Below are 22,505 nucleotides of genomic sequence, written 5' to 3'. Positions count from 1 at the left end.
CCTGTGACTGGGGTGGGGGCTAAGAAAAGTAAAAACCTGAGTGAACACATTTTTGTTGTTGTTGTTGTTGTTGTTGTTAATGTTGTTGTTGTTGTCATTATTACCATCTCTTTATTATAATCATCGTCATCGTCGTCGTCGTCATCATCATCATCATCATCACCTATGAGAAATAACTACATTCTTGTACGCTTTTCTTATTACCAAACGAAGAGGTATTCGATCATCATTATGGGCTATGAATGCAGCTAGAAAACAATCGTCAAAAATTTGGTCAACTTTTCTCTCATAAAGGCCTTTGTCACATGACATGGATTGTTGTTGTTCTGAAAATATTTTCGACTTTTTCAAGCCAATGTTGAGAAGAAAAGGGGGAAAGAGCCCTCATTACAACACCAGTATTAGAATAATACATACCTGGATGGATCTGAGATGTGCAAAACAAGTTAAACACTACAGAATGGCCATGTCATTATTTATAGCATAACTTTTAGTTATATGTTGTACTCAATATTTTTGCAGTGAAATCTTACGACACCGATTCAAACGACTGTTCATGAAGTCTAATGACATGTTGCACCACATGCGACTTTTCTTTCGTCGACGAGGATCCGCTCTTCTGAGTTCGTCAGTTAAGAAGAGCGTAAATTTGCGGTCAAAGCAGTCTTGGACATCGATATCTAAGGCAGAAATGGGGAAACGGCGAAGATATAATAAGAAGCAGCAGAATAAGAATGTAAGGCAATGTATGAACTCTTATAAAAAGATATTGCCAGGTCTTGCTGGCAGCGCATATGTTCAGTCCTATATATTGGAATTTGTGTATGCTAGTGATACTCTTATTCGTGTTGGCAGCAAACCGCATAGACTACTCGAGTAGGCTAACCCCGCCGCGGGGCGCTGTAACGGGTTGGGTCGCTGGTGCGGTTTTACGCATAGACTAAAATTTGTGTGCGTGTTTTTTGTTCCTGTAGTGTTGAGGCAAATAAAAGTAGTTCATCATACAGCATGCTATTATTCTTCAGTTAATGTTGCTGTAGGGCAACACTTTTATACCAATAATATTAGGATTAACTGGCTTGCCACTGGCACTGCACTGAAAATGGCAAAAGCACTCCAGCGCAGCCGTGCTATTGCACTTCAACTTCAATACTTAAATGACAATGTCAACGAGCGAGCCAGATTAATAAAAGTACAAACATGTAATAGTGTACTTGAATTTTGTCATAAGTAGCCGAAGTCGGTTTAACACTAACTATACACAGCCCAGTCGCCGCTGTACATACGTAACGTAGCGCGACAGGGCTGTACCAGCGAAGCTCCAAACACGAAGAGGGTCCAACGATCGCATGCGATCGGATTGAATTTTGATACTTTAGATTATTTTTTTGTCACTTCAAACTCATCTGACGAACAAAATGATAATGCAGGGGTGTATCCAGGATTTTTTATGGGGGGGGGGGGGGGTCGTAATCAAAATTTTTGGACCTTTACCTTTGCGAGTGAGCGGAGCGACCGAGCCCGAGGGAGCGGAGCGACCTAGCGGGGGGAGGGTGTGGGAGGAGGGTGTCCCCCCTCCCACAGTAGGGAGTTTTTGAATTTTATATCTTAAAATGGGGCCATTTGGTGCGTACAAAAGTGAATTTTTCGGCATACTTTAAATAAAAAACATTTATCATGTTAAAATTGGTGATAAAACCTGTGTTGATCACTTGTAAGTTCATTAATCGGTAAGTTGAAAACTGCATAAGTGCATTTTAAAAAAGTTGCTAACTAGCCATCCTTACACCTTCCTAAAGTACATAGACCCCAGGGCAAAAAGCCCTCGGAAAACAGAAATTGTCTTTCACAAAAAGTGGACCTTTTGAAAATTTGGGGGGGTCGTACGACCCTCCCGACCCCCCTTGCATACACCCATGTAATGAGACTTCATATCTATGCTATGAATATTGAAATTTAGATTTAATAACTTACCTAAAATGATGGCTATATGCAGCATGTGTGAACGGTTCACGAACGATACATCGTCTTTCACGCCAGGCCATTTCCAATATCCGGGAGGTCACATGATCTGAATGCCCTTTCAAAAGGTCGCGCTGTCGACCGTGCTGCTACAGTACCAACACTCAAGCAGCGCATCGCACGCACGCAAAAGATTTCCGCAGAGATCAAGGGGCCATTTTGAATTCTGCAATGATAAACCCCGACGGTGTTAGGGAATCCGCCAGAAAGTATCATTTTTTGGTTCCACGGACTTATCACGAGGGCTCTCAATGGACTTACGAACCTTCTGTAATACAAGCATGCACTTAAGGTGAGTAACGTTTGGTAACGTGTACATTGTTTATAAAGAACGTATAAATTTTCATAAGTTTTGTAGTTGTGTTGCGGTCCCCACTTTGAAGGTGCCCGCTCGCTGGTCAGACGCTGTATTCGCGTAGCGTATTAACAGCGTCTGGTCGGGCTAGTTTAACACCAACGATATTGTAACATGTTGTTTTCTTCATTCACATTGTCATATTTCATTCTTTTGCACCATTAACCATGTAGTGATGGAGAAGAATTGTTGTGTGGTTGTTGCTGTACGTTTTGTATGACATTTCACGACTTTGGTGCTGCAAACTTATTGTAAATAAAATGTATTGTGCAAATGGATAGATAATTTAGAAAAAAACAGAATCCAATAAATGATCCAGTGAATGGATTGAAAATGGGCCCCCAAATGAAATTTGAGATATTCACATCACCCAATCTTGCTGTAAATATTTCAACAGTTGGGGCATCCCTAGTAATACCAGTATGGTGGTGAAATATCCATTCTGTCATTGTCCTCAGAAGGAAGGAATATTTGTATTAATAAACAGTCCTTCTTTGTGTAAGAAAATATATATATATATTTTTTTAGGTATGCTGATTTTAGCCCATTCTAACAAAGCTTGACTTTAAATGGGTAGCCCTACTGAGACTATGTGAAAAATATAATAAGAAAAGACAAAATTAAAACTCCCTTTCTGTACTCTCAATTACAGTTAAAACTGCCTTTCTGTACTCTCAATTACAGTTAAAACAACATATACAATGCAATGAACCACTTTGCTTGTTGTTCCAGAATGACTGAAAAATCCTCCTTCATAGACCAAAATGTGAAACAAAACAGCAACGACAACAAAACTAGACCAAAATTTGAAGTTTTGGGTTGATATACAATACATTGCAATACAACACAGACTTAAATTCAATTAATGCTTTTCCCAATGAGGCTCATCTGGAGCGCTTGCCACACACACACACACACACACACACACACACACACAAAGAAATTGAAACAGTAATGAACAGAATGAAGAATACCGGTAGTAAATTAAAAATACTTTTTGATCAATCTTAGATTGATTTTTTGGATGCCACACAATAAGCCCACACAAGCATATATGTACACAATTGGTATACACATTAAAGATAATACACCTCAAGTGCCTACACATAAAAATTATCTGTGCAGAGCTGGCGATTGGATTTAGAATAAATATGTTTTCAGATTTTTGTAAGGGAGTTTTTGGATATGAACTAGCTAATAATCAAGGGGAGGTTACTCCACAGCTTTGATGCAATAACCATGAAGTTCTTGTCACCAGCCAGATTTTGAGTGGAAGGTTGTGCTTTTAGGATCTTTGATTTCTGTGCCTGGTCTTGTGGGACTTGCATCATTTTTTACTTAATTTATGTGTACTCATCTATTCCTTCAAATCTATGATGGATTCCTGGGATCTGAGATGTACTTGTGTGAGATTGTTGTTTCAGAATCAAGTATTACCTTCTCTTGCCTTCTCTGACTGGTCAGATGTACAGCAATGTCGGGTGTTCAGTGGCTTTCATTTACCATAGTTATCTGGTTCCTCTATTGCGAAAAAACTAGGCAGTCTGCCAGAAACTGCATACAATTATTCTGTGGTATTAAAGGCACATGGTCCCGGTGGTTTAGTCAAATGCGTACGCAGGCGCACGGCGTAAGTTTCCTAAAGAGACCTACATGTATGCTATCGACTCCTCTGTAGCGCTTACGCTGCGACCCATTTCCCCCGAGTCCAAAGAAGTCCGATCCACTGTAGTCAGTGGTCCGATCACAGTTCGGCTCATGATTCGGCTGAGGGGGATGACAGCTTTAACAAACTTCTGGTGTGATGTCATAATAAGAAGCACATATGCACGCACCCTGGCGTTACTGCAGACTGCGTGATGCGCAGAGAAGACAACGAAGGCAACGTTACTTAGCAGTTACCTACGCGCTTTACTCTTGATGACAGCTCAACTTCGGCAATCTTTGTATCAATGCTAACGGTGGTTGGCAGTATCATCAACAGCGCCCTCTACACTACCGGGACTCTGCGCCTTTAATATTAATAACACTTTGACCTCAAGCACACAACAACAAAAAAAGGATAGAAAGAGAGAGAGAGAGAGTTCAAGTAAAAATGATCGAGTAAAACTTATTGAGGATGTAATTAAAGGAAACCAAACCCAAAGGGAAATGTGGATTGAGTGAAAGCAGCAGCATTTGAGTACATCAGCGAAAGTTTGAGGAAAATCAGATAATAGATACAAAAGTTATGAATTTTAAGTTTTGGTGTTGGAACCACTGGATAAGGAGACTACTTCAGTTTATGACATCATGTGTGGACAGTGATATAAAGAAAATATAAAGAAAATTCAACATGCTTTCACTTTTCTAGTTTAATGAAAGAGCACTTCACTAACCGCTTTCAGAAAGTGGGGGAATAATTACTACCCTGAACATACAAGTGTATGTCAGCATCAAGTTGATGGAATGTGTAATTTTTCTTGAAAAATGATTATGTTTTGGAATTCTCTTATATTTTCTTTATATTGTTGTCCACACACTAAATCATTAACTCTAGTTAGTAGTCTCCCCATCCAGTCATTACAACACCAAAACTTAAAAATTAATAACTTTTGCATCAATTATTTTCATTGTCCGATTTTCTTCAAACTTTCGCTAATGTGTTCTACTAATATTGCTGCTCTAAGTCAATCCACATTGCTCTTTGGGTTTTACACGAGTTTCCTTAAAGGAAAATCAAGATTACTGGCAAGATATGTGTGGGTAAAACAGTATTTATCCCAGTATCTCACTATCTGGTTTGTTCTCCTTTGTTACATTTCTCTGAATTTTGTCTTTTAAATGTTAGGAGTGGAAGCAAAGCAAGACCTCTGGGGACCATCAAGGGGGCTACTCAGAAGTCAAGATGGAGAATCCAGCATTTGAAAGTTACTACAAGGTAAGAGTGACAGCCTGGCTGGAAATGCCTCACAAGGCTTGGGATGAATGCACTTTTAGTCTCAATTTTTATGCCTCCGCCAACGAAGTGGCCGGAGGCATTATGTTTTCGGGTCATCCGTCCGTCCGTACGTCAGTCCCGTTTTGTTTTTGGCGATATCTCAAGAACCGTGAGGTGGTTTTGCATCAAACTTGGTATGAGGGTATATCCTGGGGGGATGATACTTTGTTTGGATTTTAGGGTCACGGGGTCAAAGGTCAAAGGTCACAGGTTATTTTGTGAAAAAAAAAGGTTGAAAATTCATGTTTTTCTCCATATCTCGCAAATGGTTCAAGGTATCTTCATGGAACTTAGTATATGCTTGTTCCAATGGGCAGTGATTATCTAGGGAAGTTGGGGGTCATGGTTCAAAGGTCAGGGGGTCAAAGGTCAAGGTCAACTCCTCAAAATATCACTACTTTCCTTATATTTATGCAATGCCTGAAGGTTTTTTTTTTTTTAACTTGATGTATGCATGTATTACCCAATATATATATATTCTGTGGGAAGTTTCTTGCCAAACGGTCAAAGGTCAAGTGAAAGTGCTGAATTGCACTTTTTCGTCCATATCTCAAAAGTAACTCAAGGTATCATCATGAAACTTCCATATTTCTGCATGTTCAACCTAACAGTGATTCTCTTTGGAACTGTGAGGTCAAAGGTCAAAGGCCAGGTTTAGATAATGCTGTTTTCCCATTTGATACTGAAATTATACTTTTTCTCAATACCTTGAAAATTACTCAATGTATAAACTTATAAAAGGGTCAAAAGTCAAGTAAAAATCATCAGTTCCCCAAATACCTGCACTCTGACATTTTAATCATTCATCCAATTGAACCTAGTTCTAGGAAAGTGAACATTCAGCACATTTGTGGCAAACCTGTCATTTTAATATTTTGCCAATTGTGTGAAACTGTCATCACACATTGTCAAGACATTGTACTATAGACCTATTAGGAGAACCATGCATTATGGCGGAGGCATATCAGTCGCCGTAGCGATATATCTAGTTATTTCTGTGACTTTTTATTCACTGAAGACTGGCTGGGAGATTTTATCAGAAGTTTTGAAAGTAATTTAGAAGACTGATTTTTGTATATATTGCCAAGTACTGAACTCTTTTGATCAAACCAAAACAGTATCTGCAGTGTATATGGAGCATGATAATCATTGTTTTCTTTTTTGTAAAAAAAAAAAAAAAAAAAAAAAAAGTGCATAAAGAAAAATAATACTGATAGTCGAGACTTGATTGTTTGTGGTATTGACAAGGTTGTTGAAATCTTAGCAAATGCATAATGATTAGTCCAATACACATTGTCACTTGACCTATTAATGCATCCTTTTGAAGGATGTGATTCTAAACAAACAAACAATAATTTCAGTTGTAAATGACCATTTGATGAGGATATATTGATGTACTCTTTACCTGCTGAAGCTTTTACAAAGTCAGTTTAATATTAATTTGCTTGTCTGCTGAACATCTATTCCTATACAGGCTTCAGCCCACCACAATCATAATGCTCCATTTTTTCTGTGCTTTTATTTTTATTTATTCATATATTTCTGATGTGTATTTTTGTATCTCCCAAAATCCAGGAGCAAAAGTTGGTCAAGGAAGAAGAGTGGAATGACTTCATGAGCATCCTCAAGACCAACCTCCCAACTGTCTTCCGGATCACCGGCTTCCGAGGGTGAGAAATTTGTTCCTTTTTTGATGGTGTGGCGTTCTGGTTTGCAAGCATGTTCAGTCATGTCTGGCATTTTTCTAGCTTGCCTGACATGTTGCTTGCTTCTCCATCATATTGGTAGAGTGGGATGTCAGATTCAGGGGTGAATGAAATTATGGAGGGAACATTTGTAGGTAAATTCTTTCATTTCTCATGACACTCCCAAATTTGTTTCAGAGTTTTGCATTATGTGTACATCCAGATATTTATGATTCAAAATTTAAACTGTTCAACTTTTGCTGAGAACTAAATAGCATTATGGTGTGTGAAGTAAAGTGATGTAATATCTGGAATAAAAGACTTCAACTATGTTGAATTTCCTCCTATTTTAGGAACAGTTCTAAATTTCATTGTGCAACTGATCATGTTTCTTCAGACTAAAAACAGTCACAACATACACACTGATTTCTCACTAGTTTTTTTTTATGACATAGTACAAACATTTGTTGAAATTTCTTCTTCTCTCTGATGTTTTTAGAAATCTTTCAGTCACTGACAATATAATTGTCACATGAGCGACTTTTTTTTTTGTTATTAATTCTGCTACATTGACTCTGAAACATTCAGATCAAGACAGATCAAGTACAGTTAAATCAACATTTAATAATCGAGTTTTGATTGTGTTTACAATTTTGAAGTTGGGTATAAGCAAAAATATTTTAACAAGAGATTAAAAAATATAGCCATGTAACTTTTAGCTTCTTGGATCTTCGAGTACCGGGTTCAGGTTCCCCCTCAGCAGCTAGTGCAGTGCTGGCGTTGTTGCAGGGTAGACCCTGCAGATCGTCAGTAGGTTTGGCCCTCAGCTAGCGATGTTCCCCGTACCGGCATTCGGCCCAGCCTTGAAAACAGTCTCGCTCACCGACGTCGAGTCTAATAAAACCTAACCTCACAGCCCAGTGAGCTTGCCTGAGCCTAACATAATGATGTAATGCAGCATAATGAATCTAATTAACTAAGTTTCTTTTATACTTCTTGTCTGGAATATCCTACTCAATGGAGACTGCATTGACCTAATGAACTTCTGTACAAAGTCAAAATTACATCTTGTGGCTTCTTATATTATGAAGAAATATATTCCTTTCCTGACAATTATGTTTTCCTCCGTTGTTTAAAAGCTTGCATGATGATGTAAATGAGAAAGAGAGGTTTGCAGTAACACCATGTTTCCTGTTCTCTACTTTCTGAGTCTGTAATATCAGAAAATTGTAAGGCAAAATTGTTTGCTGGAAAACTAAATAATCATGATCCTGTATTTCACTTTATGTCGGTGAAAAGTTGGAACCATGAAATATCAAATGTCAAGTCAAGAACTTACAGTTTATGATGTAAATCTGTCATATATTCATGATTTTGTTTTCATATTTGTGCAAGACAATCTATATCTGAACTCTCCTGGTGAGTATACTTTGACTCTTATGAGAACCTTCAATGTTAGTGAGAGGAGTTGCAGTAACCCTATTACTTATAGGAACCAAGTGTTGCCACTTATCAACTCTGCAAGGAATTGCATTTTAAAGGAAGTAATGGGTGAGATGTAGTCTAACCAATATGACAAGTTCCACATTCCTACTGTTTGATGCAAGTGCAAGGTCTTTTTTTATGTCTCTGTCACAAAGTGGTGCCGAGGTATTATGTTTTCGGGTTGTCCGTCCGTCCGTTTGTAATGAATTTTGTGGACAGCATGACTAAAAAACCTTTTGAGGTATCCTAATGGAACTTGGCATACCCATTGTGTGTATTAGGGGGTGAAGTTGTGCCTATCAACTTTTGGGTGCACATGCTCAAGGTCAAAGGTCAAGGTCAAATACATAAATTTCACTATTTCCACCATATCTATGCAATGCCTGAAGATATTTTCTTGAAACCTGATGTATACATGTATTACCCAATTAAGATTCTCTGGTGAAAGTTTGGGGTCATGAGGTCAAAGGTCAAAAGGTCAAGTAAAAATATTAAAACTTCACTTTTTTCTCCGTACTTTGGAAATTGTTCAAGGTATCTTCATGGAACATAGTATATATACATGTACTGACTGGCAGTGATTATCTAGAAAATTTAGGGTTCATGGCATCAAAGGTCAGGGGTCAAAGGTCAAGGGCAACAGTTCAAAATTTTACTATTTCCCTCATATTTATGCAATGCCAGCAGGATTATTATTATTATTTTTTTACACTTGGTGTATGCATGTATAACCTAATAGAGATTCTCTGGAAAGTTGTTTTTTTTTCCTTTTTTTTTTTTTTTTGCCTAAAAGGTCAAAGATCAAGTGAAAGTAAAACTTTTTCCTCCATATCTCGGAAGTGGCTCAAGTTATCTCAAAGCTTACAACATATTTGTGCCTGTTCTGCCTGACAGTGACTATCTTATGAATTTTAGGGTCAAAGGCCAGATGAAAATAGTAACAATTTACTATTCAATACAAAAATTGCACTTTTTCTCCATACCTTTAAAATTACTCAATGCATAAACTTATGAATGGGTCAAAGTCAAGTTAAAGTCCTTAAATCCCCAAATACATGCTCTCCTATTTATCCAATTAAACCTAGGTCAAGGAAGGTAAACATTCAACACATTTGTGACAAACTTGTCATTTTAATATTTTGTCAATTTTGTGAAAATGTAATCACACATTGTCCACATGTACTATAGACCTATTAGGAGAATCATGCATTATGGCGGAGGCATACCAGTTGCCATAGCGACATTTCTAGTTTCTTTGATGTATTTTTCTTTTTCTTTTCTTTTTTTCTTTGGCTGTTGTTTCTTTATTCATTTTTGATACAGACAGTCCAACCAAGTACTGAGATACCTGAAAAGTGAATGCTTCAGTGAGCTGCTCAATTCCACTTCAGAGGAAGCGCTTGAGACGAGACCTTTTCCAGTCCCATGGTGAGTGATACAGTGATGCTCCTACATTCTCCTTAGCCCCATATGCATCTTTTCTGCCACATTGTTTACTGTTTGATCGACATACGGAACATCCCTTCAGACGCTATTCAAGTTCCGCTTGAGTACAGCTAACATCACATGTCCAATAAATCTGAACTTGGAAAGCCCTCTCAAACTGTTCCAAGACATACAGTGTACATCATACATTTTGTAAAATTAATGGTAGTATGTAAATATTTGGTTTTTATTTCGTCAGTGTCAAAAAAAAAACCAAAAAAAACAGCAACATAATTTTATTGCTTCTTGAAGTATGAAGCTTCTTATGATGTACCAGTGTTGAAAGGCAGCCAGAATTATATTAACCTGTTCCCTACAGGAACTTGGTGGCCTGTGTATAAAGTCTGTGGGGATTTCAGCATTCAGCATTGAATGGGTTAACTGACTGTGGTCTGCCTCTTACAGGTATCCAAATGATTTGGCATGGCAGCTGAATCTGACACGGAAGAACATCCGCAAGCTCCCTGCCCTGGAGAAACTTCACCTCTTCCTCATCTCCGAGACAGAGAGTGTGAGTAGAAGGCAGTAGTTTAATTTCTAATCTGAAATTTTGGTTTTCCTATCATTATCTGAGAATCATATGCTTTGCTGATGTTCTCAAGTAACTGCATAAACTCATTTCTGCAGTCACATAAATCTATCTATACATCTATCTATACTTATATTGTCTGTGGAAACAAATTAAATGTGTAGTCCTTCAGTCAAGCAGAATGTGATTCGGTGAAACTTGATGAATTCATTCATCATGGAAAGAAAATGCATTCTTTGCATTGCATTGCTGTTTGATTTTTTCTATTTAATGGGGACGCTAGTTACAACGTCAATGTTTGTAATCTTACCAAATATTTCACACTTACTCCACTGGTAATTAAAAAAAAAAAAAATGTGTTGAAATGTGTTTAAAAGCATGTAGCACCTTGGAGTTTCATCCAACACCAACCTCTACTCACTGAAGAAAGCACTAGATTTTATGTGTATTATGTTTAGACAAATTTTTAGACAAATTGATTGCATAGTTATGGAGATTAAATTGCAGAACAGGATCATTGATAAGAACCAGATAAAGAAACATAAACTGTGCCCGTGCAGACATACAGACAGACAGACAGACACACACACACATTGTGGCAGACGGTTCAGTGATTTTTATAGTGAGGTGGCTGCCGGCCATTCAAGCACAAAAGTTTTATGCTGCTTACCAAAATGTACTGTAGAGTCATTGTTCCAAAAGAATGCCTTTAACTGGTACAAGTTTGCAACCAGATTACCCCTTGTGACTTTATAACCCCTCTGATATGCAGTCAACCTTGCATACATCAAATCTACATATCATCTAGACTGAAGAAATGGCTTCGACTTTAGACAAATCGACTTATGAGGGATTGAGATCGTTAGAATGAAAAGAGAAGAGGACTTGAAAAGACCTTTGACTTGGGTGATTATTTGACTTATATGCAGGGTCGACTTAAGCAAGATTGACTATATACCCCATGACAACATCAGTTGTTGGAGTGAATAGATTGGCTTTGTTGAAGATGTGGTGCATGAGGTCACAGCCAGTTCTGTCATCTTCTCATTCTCATTCATGATCAGACATTTGATGAGATGGCGAAAAGTTCTGACAAAACCCAAGTAGAGAAATATCATGACTGTTTCTTCGTCATTATATTGATTGCATCAGTACTAACTTAGCAGAGTACTAAAAGTGATGACAGAATATGTCCCAGGGACGTCAAGGTAATCAAGATTCAATGCAAGCAGTGATTAATTTTCTCTCTGCTTTCGGTCTTGTGTAAATACGGGAACAAACTTGTGCTACATCCGCAAGTTTCACGTAATCAGTAATTTAACTCCTCTATGTTTTTTTTAAGTACTTTCTTGGAGGAATTTCACCGAAAGCGAAAGTTTCATAATGAAACTATGGACTTTAACCTTTCACACATTGGCACAATTGAAAAAAAAAAACCCAACACAACAACAGATTTTGTGTCTAGCCAGTTTAGTAGTCATGTGTGATGTTTTTAATCATTATCTTCCTCCATTGCTACAGGGCAATATCAGTCGTCAGGAAATTGTCAGTATGATCCCACCTCTGCTGATGCAGGTTAAGCCCCACCACCGAGTGCTGGATATGTGTGCAGCCCCCGGCTCAAAGACGGCACAGCTCATCGAGATGGTACATGCTGAGCAGACACTTGGATGGCCTGGTATGGATGTAAATATAGGGGAAGTGGCAATGAATAATTAGATAAATAAATCCATCATCCATATTATGGCATACAGCATGGAAACTTTCCATTTTATGCCTTTTCTAAAAATTGAATTCCATTTACTTTATATTGCTTAAGAATATGTTTGCTCTTAAACATCTGAGGAGGCAGATGCCATTTGCAATACATAAAATTCTTTACTGCTGCAGAGCAAAGGAGGAATCTTTTTTGTTGAGACATCAGGTGGTCCATTTATGTTTTGCTAGTGCTTTATGTACGGAAGCTTATACATGCAGCATGAGTTGTTTAACTCACCAAGGCCAAAAAGGCGACAAGGCAACTTTTACAAACTCACCAAGGCGCCTTGTTTAAGACGAGAAGGCGACTTGTACTAAGTTGCCAAAGTGCATTGTTTAAAGATGACAAGGTGTGAAGGCGAATTGTACAAATTCGCCAAGGTGTCTTGTTTAAGACAGGAAGGCGAGAAGGCGACTTGTATAAATTTGCCAAGATGCCTTGCTTAAGACGAGAAGGTGAGAAGGCGACTTTAACAAACATGCCAAGGCACCTTGTTTGAAGCAAGAAAGGGAGAAGGTATCCTGTACAGGGTCGCCAAGGCGCCATGTTTAAAATGAGAAAGCGAGAAGTCAACTTGTACAAAGTCGCCAAGGTGACATGTTTAAGACGAGAAAGCGTGAAGGCAGATTGAACAAACATGCCAAGGTGCCTTGTTTAAGACGAGAAAGCGAGAAGGCGACTTGTACAAACTCGTGAAGGTGCCTTGCTTAAGACGAGATGGCTAGAAGGCAACCTGTGCAAACTCGTCAAAACGCCTTGTTAAAGACGACAAGGCATGAAGGTGAAATGTACAAAGTCGCTGAGGCACCTTGTTAAAGACGAGAAGGTGGAAAGGTGAGATGAAACTCTGGGAAGGCAAGAGGTGCTTTAGGGCAAGTCCAAAACAGCAAACTCTCAATATCAGCGTAGATCTACATGGTTGGGGTATCAAGATTGGCAATTTAATATCTGTCTCATCTGAAGCAAGGCATCTTGGTGAGTTTTTACAAGTCGATTTCTCGCCGCCTTGGCCGCAACAAGGAGCCGTGGCGAGTCTGTGCAAGTCATCTTTTCGCCTTCTCGTCTTAAATGAGGCGCCTTGACGTGTTTGTACAAGTAGCCTTCGCCTTCTCATCTTTAATAAGGCACATTGTCAACTTTATACAAGTCACCTTCTCGCCTCCTCATCTTAAACAAGTCGCCAAGGCTGTATGTTTAAGATGACAAGGCGCCTTGGCAAGTTAAACAGCTTGCCTTCGGGCTGCACGATAAGCTTCCATATTTATGTGATATTTTCCAAAGACTTGTGGCAATCAGTATAGGGTGATGTGATGTATATCTAATTGATCAAGCTGCAGTATTAAACTGTACCACTGTCCTGACCATGAGATGTATTCAAAGAAATCAGAGATAATTTGTTCATGGTTAGAGCCACATTTCACCAGTCAAGGAACACTCAAAGAAGCCTACATCTGGAAAGTCAAAGTATGTGTTTACATTTTTTGCAACAGGCATCATTTTCATATTACTGTGCTTTGTCGCTCACTTCCAGAGGGTTTCGTCATTGGCAACGACGATGACAATCGACGCTGCTACATCATGGTCCACCAAGCCAAGCGTCTGAACAGTCCCTGTTGCATGGTGGTCAACCATGATGCGTCCGTGTTTCCACGGCTGCGTGTACCCGGCCCAGACGGGCAGCTGGTGAATCTGGAGTATGACAGAATCTTGTGTGATGTTCCATGTGGGTAAGTGGAGTTGTCTCATTTTGCCACTTTGGAAATTATTGAGCATTTAAATGCTGGTACTAAAGTTGATATTCGTTAGTAACTTTAGCTCTCTAGATTTCCACTCTGACCCCAAAACAAACTTCTGAACCAATAGAAATGTACCTAAGGAAAAAAAAGTTATACAAATTTTTATCTATTATATATGACTGGGGTTTTGCAACTTCATCCTGTTTGTTTCCTGTAGAAGAGTTCAGAGAAGTCAACCAGTTCTAATAGTATGTTTATGTTGTAGTATCTGGTGTTATGTCTGTAAGTGCAAGTGTCGTCATGAATTTTTTTTAATGCTGCTGGGTTACACCAATAAGCAAAATAGTTTGTCAAAAAAGCAACAAATGAATGTTCAGTTTATACTAGGAGGTCTTTACTGAGAAGAAAGGATAAGAAAGCAGGCACATAGCTGTCTTGTTTCTCAATAACTTCATGACTTTTGAGGAAAATGTATGTTTATCCATTTGCTGTTTGTTTGTGTATTTGATTGTTTTTGTGTCACAGTGGTGATGGTACATTGAGGAAGAACTATGCCATATGGAAGAAGTGGACTCCGCTGAGTGGCTTCAACCTACATCCGTAAGTAACTGTCACTGACCAAATCTACCTTAACCGTTCCTTACGGGAATCTGGTATACCAGGTTCCCAAGATGAAGACAAGAGTGCCTGCTTTTGTGGCCTAAATTAATGTTTCTTTGTGTTACAGTGCCTAGAAAAATGGGTTTGATAAAAAGATAAGAGTTTATTCTATCACCATCTGTTTTCTTTCTGTTGGAAAAATGCGTATATCACAGTATCTTTTACCTTTTTTCTGATTTAGTTTCCACTTGTTCAGCTATAAAACTCGTATGAACATGTACGTAGCGATCGAAGCTGAGCTCAGTAGATCTCTGTGTTCGCTGTCCCCTGTCATCCCATTCAGGTGCATGGTTTTGTGTAGAACAAAAGAGTTTGTGAGCCCATCAGCACTCGGTCTGTTCATACCTCTCGCCCAATCAATATTTTCATTGTTTGATGGCACATGCGGTTGACCATGGAAAGGGGATACACATTCCGCTTGACTGCTTTCGCACAGGTGGATTTCCAACCTGTCCGTTCTCTTTCGATGGACAAAAAGAATTTCGTTTAGGGGCATTTGAGGTTAAAGGGATGGTACAGTATTGGTGGAGATGAGAATAGGGCTTTTAACTTTTTGCGAGATACCAAGAAAACACTTATGACATACATTGTAGTACAGAGCATACCATTTTAAGAGGAATTGAAAGTTTATTTGGTGAAAATCGGGTTTGGAATGACTGAAACATCCAAAAACAAAGTAAAACAAAGCGACTGTAACAAAGTATATGGGTCCCACACTTTAGTAGAATCGCTCTTTTTTGGATATCTCGGCCATTTCAAAACCAATTTTCATCAAATAAATGTTGAATTCCTCATAGAATTACATGCTCTTTCATATTTCATAAGAGGTTTCTCACTATCTCACCAGAAAATTTTAGAAACCTGAAATTAGGTCTCAACCAAAACTGCACGATCCCTTTAATATTTTCCCTTTTGTAAAACAATGACAAAGCAAACATTGGAGGTGGAGGAAAGCATACAGAGGGAAAGATCTTGGGGAGGGGTTTTCATGATGGTGAAAAGTTGTATGAGAATGATTCTGATCACCTATAGTTTTTGCAAAGATTAACTTTCCATGATAATTGTATTGCACTGTTTTCAAGGAAAGTTCATCTCAGAGAGGAGGATGTCTAGAACGCAGCAACTAATCTGTGATTGTTTCTAGAGACTACCAGAAAATGCTGCACAAATTTGAAACATTCCTTTGCTAGTAGATCGACTGACACTGGGTACCACTTGTATCGGAGACAAGCTGTTAATATATGAGCCTTTTTGCATAATTCCAAGTTGTATTACGCTTGTGTGTTTATGTAAATATAAAAATAGAAAAGATTACAGGCAGCTCAAATATCAGTTGTTCATATATTGTGACCCTCATAAAATAATTGTTTAGGTCAAAATTTTACCAAAATCAGGTTTTTGTCGAAGTCCAATCTGTTGAATGAGATACAGCTAGTGGTATAGTTGCCTAACTCATATTATACCCCAAAGTGGTACAATCATCCAGCTGTTATAAGTGGAATCTTGAATAAAAAATTAAAGCTTTAGAAAACCATCTTGCTGTTATTATTTTCCTCAAAACTGTCAAAAATGACTTGGGCAGTTATTTTATGAAGGTGACGATTTTGCAATGCAGTCCTTTGCAACGAAGTATCCATCAGGGCTCATGTTACATTACTGTATTGTTATTTGAAAACTAATTCAAAATCTGTATTGTTATTTGAAAACTGATTCAAAACTTGCTGTGAGTGCAAGCCAAGGGTAAACTCACTTGTAAGCTTGAGAGAGGTAACCAGCCATTCTCATTTTGCTCTTGACATCTCCCAGACTGCAGCGGAGGATTCTGCTTCGAGGGACTGAGCTCCTGGCTGTCGGTGGCAGGCTGGTCTACTCTACCTGCTCCTTCAATCCCATTGAGAACGAGGCTGTTGTTGCTGATGTCCTTAGGCAAAGTCAAGGTATGGTGAATGCAAAAAAAAAAAAAAAGGAAAAGAAGAAAAAAAAAAAAGACAAAACTATTTAGAAATGGTGCTAACAACTGGAAGGCAGTGAAAATGGAATGTGATCAACCTGGCAGGCCTAAATCATTTTTGAAATCATCGACACGTAAAAGAGATGTTAATGTGGTTGCTGCAATATCAGCCGTTGGCTGCCTGCCATTTAGTGTAGGCATTGGTATGTCTGCTCTCGGCATATTTTTGCCCACGCCCCCCCCCCCCCCCACAAAAAAAGGGGGGGGGGGGGAAATCATATTTTGTATGCCTAGCTGCCCATTGGCATTATACATTATGTTTATCACCTTGTTAATGGACACTTTGGTATTAAAAGATAAATCCTCCCCAACATTCATTTGCAATTGAGGGGTAAGTAACTGGTAGTTTCATCTGTTCAAGCATTTTGATTTCTTCTGTCTGATATATTTCTCTCCTCTGTCTATTTCTCTGTCTGTCTGTCTTTCACTCTGCCTTTCATTTTCCCTCTAATTCCCCTCTCCCCCTTCTTCCCCCCCCCCCCTTCCCTCCCTTCCTTTCTCTTTGTCCCCGCCCCCATCTCTCTGTCTCCCCCATACCCCAGGTGCTGTTGAGCTAGTGGATGTGTCGGATGAACTACCTGGTCTGAAGCGGATACAGGGTTTGCTGACATGGAAGGTTAGTGTGAATGTTTTCTTGTGTCAGGTGTGATGAAAGGGTTGGGGGTCTCAAGGTTGTGAAAACAGTCTCCTGCTGCTCAGACAAACATCGTCAAATGATGAATGAATTCTAAAGATTGGAGGCCCTCTTCACATGTGATATTTAGCCCGGCTGAAACAGAGGCTCACATGGGTTTGGTGTAATTATTAATCATGTGCATGCTGTCTCTTGCACACATATTTTGTGTACTGTTATCCAAGACTGTAATGCAAGTATAAATGGGGGTAACTGATTCACTTTTTGGTTGTGATCTCATGAAGTATTGCTACATTTTGCACTATTCATCACAGTGTATGTATGGATAGAGTTGCCTAGCACATTGTGCATGAGGCACAGCCGAGTACATGTTGCACAACGTTGTAAAACAGGAGACTGAACTGGATCTCCACTAACATCCCAAATTTAAACCTGTGCATTATTTGCATTATAAATGGTTCTGTGAACTATGTTCACTATACCTTATTTTATGGTTAAGTACCCATCAGCGACATGTAGAACTTGCTTGTGAAAAAGCCAAGATGTCCAAAGAAATGCCCCAAACACATTGCTACTGAACACAAAATCTTAACAGTAAATAGGTGATTGAGTGTGCACTTGTAACTGACTGAGTGTGAAATAGTGATGTCATTTAGCATGATTATGGCAAGCCAGAGTCATATGCATATCTTTTAGCGGTCATTAGTACTGGTCATTAGTATGGGGTCAATGGTAAAAACTAATGCCTGCTGGGCATCTCAGGCAGAAATTACACTGGTCACGTGGTTGATCTCAGCCGTTCATTTGATTAGGATCCATATATCCAATTTTAAAGGGGATGACTAGTAACTGATCAGTGGGAATCAATGGGAATGCTGGGGGATGATTGTTCCAATCCTTGTGGGATTCATTTAAGAGTACATTATATATCTATTGTTGTGTGAAAATTATTTGCTTCAGATTGGTCTTATATTCAAGTAATGAGCAGTTCACTGTTTCGATCGCCCCGACACTGTACAGTCATGCTAACCTGGAAACACAACCTTAATTGATTGAAGTGAGCATGTCAGAAACAAATAAAATGTGATACTGCTGTGATTGTTGACAATTCATTATCATACATCAAATCGTATTTATCAAATTTAATACCACTTCATGCTATTCATAGTGTTTCCATTGTGAGTTGTTATGTTTTTTTCTGTCACCAAATGACATGTTTCTCTGTAATTTGACCTTCAGGTCATAGATGACAAAGGTCAAATCTTCACCTCCATGGAGGATGTGACAGAGAGGGAAGAGAAAGACAAGAGGAGGCGCTACAAGCCCTCCTTCTGGCCCCCCTCTGAGGAGGAGGCACGGTCTCTGAATCTACAAAGATGGTAAGCTTGCTTTGTTTTCTTGACTCCAGCACAGATCTTAGTGTCACCTCTCTGTATTTAAAAAATGATAAAAGCAATAATTACTAAGAAATGGTGCTATATATGTGTGTTTTAGAGCAGAGATGAATTTAGAGTAGCCATACTTTCAAGGGCATTGCCACAAACAAACTGGTGTACAGGATCAGCCCCATCCCTTCTATGCCAATAGCTGTACCACCAGACTCATGTAATCACCATTTTTTTCCATGTCATACAGCAAAATAACTACACCCATAGTGAATTTAATGCAGATTGGATTTAAATATAAAGCATATGATGGTTTTTCATACATGAAGAAATCATGTGAATCATGTTGTGCAGTGATAAGTTTTCACTTTTCAGTGATGTTTTAGGCAACTCCCATCAGTAGTGGTTGCCCATAGAAGGGTTTAGAGAGGTTGGTAAGTTTGGAAAGGATGATACATATCCTCTCAAACACTTCGATGTGTACTGCTTAGACCATAAACAGTTATACAGTTGTCATGTTAAAAATGCTTGTTGTTCCTGAACACTGTCAAACTGTTTATCTTATGAACATTTAATTGTGAGTATCTTGAGCACCCTTCCTGAGTGGATATGTTGCAAATGTCACCGTGCATCACAAAACAAACAAAAAGTTGCACCCCTTGATTTTGCATGAGGACTCAAAAAAGGTGAAATGGTTCACTTGAGTCAATCTTGAGTTTTTCATCTTTTCTGAAAGAGCTATCCTTCTTCTACATCACTCTTTAGTTTGGGATCTTAAGATGAATGGGAAAGTGTGTTTTCAGCAGTTTTTCTACAACCCTTTTTGGGGGGAGAGTAGAATGATCAGGTATGTCTTAGAGGCCGCTTTTCATTTCTTGAAATCCGTTGCACACTCTTCACTTTCAAGTCTAATAACTTTTGAAAGGATAAGGCTACTGCTTTGACAGTTAGCATTAATTATGGACAGAATGTGTTAATAGACCATGCTCAATTTCAGGTTAATCCAATAATCCCTTCAGTGTTGTTGCTCTGGTGGTTTACATTCTTTTTTTTTTGTCCCTTTCATGGCACAGCTAGCACGGTGTGGTAAAGATTAAGTGCTTGAATCTAGACCCTGTACTTCTGAGCCTCTTTTCTCAGTTCACACTTTTCCAGAGTGTGTGCTTTTTTTCCAGTATTTAGGTAGGTTAGAGGAGTCCATTTGAATTGAGTTATACATGATTTTAAAGCTTAGAGGCTGTTCTTTCAGAATCTGCCATTAACTAAAAATCCATGTCTGGCGACTTTTTGTTTGTTTTGTAATGCAGGGTCAAAAATATTCTATAATAGTGTCTCCAAACTGCTGTACATATCATTATTATTGTTATATACCCCATTTTTTGATGCAGTGTGAGGATACTGCCACACCATCAAGACACAGGCGGTTTCTTTGTTGCAGTCCTGCGCAAGACAAAACCTCTGCCCTGGATGAAGCAGGATAAAAGTGCAGCTCAAGGAGGTATGTTGGACTTATTACAAACTTTATGCTGCCCAGTGGAAAGGTCTGAATTAAACATGACCTGTTTAAGTGGCTAATTTTCCTCCTGTCTGAATGGGGTCTAGGGCAATTACCCCCTGGGCAGTTACCCCGGACCCATCCCCTGGCCCTAATCCTAATCCTTATCCTGAACCTAATCTTAACCCTAATCCAAATTCTTAATCCTAAACCTAACCCTAGCCCTAATCTTTACTCTAACCTTACCAGTAACCAGTATTTAGCCGGGGGGCAATTGTCCTCTGGGGGTAATTGTCCAGATATGCTGAAATGTAATCATCAACTTATTGTTCAGGATTTTCCTCTTCCGAAATGTAATTAGCAAGTCATGATGAAGTCCAGGTTCTAAAGACTGACGTCTTATTGATGGCTTGTGCAATATAGGCAACTTTTGCCTGAATATGCTATCAAAAAACGAAGCAGTGTTTCTGTCTCTTGCTCCCAGTTACAGAGGAGAAGAAACCTGATGAGGGTATGGGAGATGACTCGAAGGAGACAGCAGAGAAGGCCAGTCAGGATGAGGATGCGGTTGCCGTAGCAGCGGAAGCTTCAGCAGGAGATGCCAGCAAATCAGCACCAGAGTGAGTCTGAAGTCAATGTCACTGTTTCCAGAAGGAAAAGATGAAGCCTCCCATTGTTGACAGGATGCTGTAATTCAAGAGCATCTTTTACTTGCACATGTATCACGTTTTAATTGTACATATCCTGATATAATCACGTGCACCATCACATACTGCCACTGCACCAACCCATCCCAGTCTAGCTGTGCTTGCAGCTGCTATAGGGATTACTCCGTCAAGACTCAAGACTCAAGACACTGTTACCTAGCATAGACCAAGGCTGAGAGAAAATTGAGTTAAAGACACACCCTCAAACATTTTTTACTCCTTTAGTGAAGTATTCAGGTTTCAGAGGAAAATAATGTTATTATAAATAGTGTTATTGCTGGAGGGAAGCACAGCAAGTGCTATACAAAACTAATAAAAGAATGAGTCAAAGCCATTATTTTTAGATGTTGTTGGGCTAATAGTGATTGTTAACAGACAGGAGATATATTATGGTTCAGACTTGGTGTAAATCTCATGTCGAAATGACAATTTTGGGAGTTACCTAATAGGCGTGTCTTCATCAGCCCGAAGTTCAAACTAGCGGGACATTTTGCGGTCTTAGAAAATAGCCCGATACAGTGAATGTGCGTCTTCATCAGTTCGAACAGCCTGCCTCGGGAAATTAGTCCGAAAATTGACGCATGCGCACTTTGCAATATTACTCTGCCTAACTCGCAGTTCGAGAATGGATTTTTCCCGCTCAAAATCTCCTATATCACCGTATGTACGATTTTACAACCAGGGAGGTGAGCAGTACTCTCCAAAGGGATATTGATAACACTACTCTTTCTTCTGTCCAGTGAGGCATCTTATATGAAATTAACGAATTGCAATGTTTAAACAAATCCAAAATACACACAATCTACAAGAATCTTCAGCTAAGGTAGAGTGGACCAGAAGAAGTTTAAAAAAACAAAAACAAACAAAACAAAACAAAACAAAAAAAAAAAACCCCAAAAACAGATAGCATGCACGGCACTGAGTTTTAATAGGGAGGTGAGAGAAATCACCTCCCTGGTTTTAAAGATGTCAACAACAGTAGGCTATAGTACACACATGTGATCCTTGAATACACCGTGTGTGTAATGTACTATACGCAATCACTAGCTTGTACATGCGCTTTCCATTGCCAGCTGGCTAACCAGAAGCGTGGAGGGATCGAGAAAATTTCGGGCTGATGGAGACACACCCAAATTAGCGCGCTATTTCACGAATTAGCGCTCTAGTCGACGAACTAGACCAAGATTTTGGGGGAAATTTTCCCGATCAAATAGCGTGCTATTTGCATCTTCACTACACAGATAGCGCGCTATTTTGACATCGGACTAGTTTGGCAACCACAAGATAGAGCGCTATTTTGAAACTTCGGGCTGATGAAGACACGCCTAATGAGAAAAGGTTATGCACTCATTAAAGAATGCTTAATTGTCAAAAGGGGATAGACAGGGATATAGCACAAGAACATTTTAAATGCAATCATGTTTATTCCTTGGATGTAGGTGACAAGTAAAATGGTGTAGTTCTCATGACTCTTATGTGTTGCAGAGAAAACAAACATATAGAGGCCAATTACATGTTTTTTGTGAGGGTTTTTATCGTATGTGTGTGAACAAAATGTACTTAGTAGCCACTTTGTA

General features: G+C 39.0%; 1 protein-coding gene across 1 annotated transcript in view; it reads left to right on the top strand.

Annotated features, from left to right (window-relative positions):
* The first annotated feature begins 583 nt into the window (after positions 1-583).
* The window catches only part of LOC140232838 (RNA cytosine-C(5)-methyltransferase NSUN2-like), a 38,548-nt gene continuing 16,626 nt past the window's right edge, over positions 584-22,505 (top strand). The window contains exons 1-13 of the mRNA XM_072312953.1: positions 584-736; positions 5,208-5,297; positions 6,933-7,027; positions 9,851-9,955; positions 10,418-10,523; positions 12,063-12,219; positions 13,832-14,027; positions 14,562-14,636; positions 16,503-16,633; positions 17,250-17,323; positions 18,581-18,720; positions 20,115-20,224; positions 20,706-20,841. Coding sequence (XP_072169054.1) covers positions 584-736; positions 5,208-5,297; positions 6,933-7,027; positions 9,851-9,955; positions 10,418-10,523; positions 12,063-12,219; positions 13,832-14,027; positions 14,562-14,636; positions 16,503-16,633; positions 17,250-17,323; positions 18,581-18,720; positions 20,115-20,224; positions 20,706-20,841 — 1,568 coding nt within the window. The remainder of the gene's footprint in view (positions 737-5,207; positions 5,298-6,932; positions 7,028-9,850; positions 9,956-10,417; positions 10,524-12,062; positions 12,220-13,831; positions 14,028-14,561; positions 14,637-16,502; positions 16,634-17,249; positions 17,324-18,580; positions 18,721-20,114; positions 20,225-20,705; positions 20,842-22,505) is intronic.

Source organism: Diadema setosum, chromosome 9 (genome assembly GCF_964275005.1).
Source record: "Diadema setosum chromosome 9, eeDiaSeto1, whole genome shotgun sequence".
In the NCBI taxonomy this organism is placed as follows: Eukaryota; Metazoa; Echinodermata; class Echinoidea; order Diadematoida; family Diadematidae; genus Diadema; species Diadema setosum.
The sequence above is the reverse complement of the archived record's forward strand: the minus strand, read 5'-3'. Positions and strand labels throughout refer to the sequence as shown.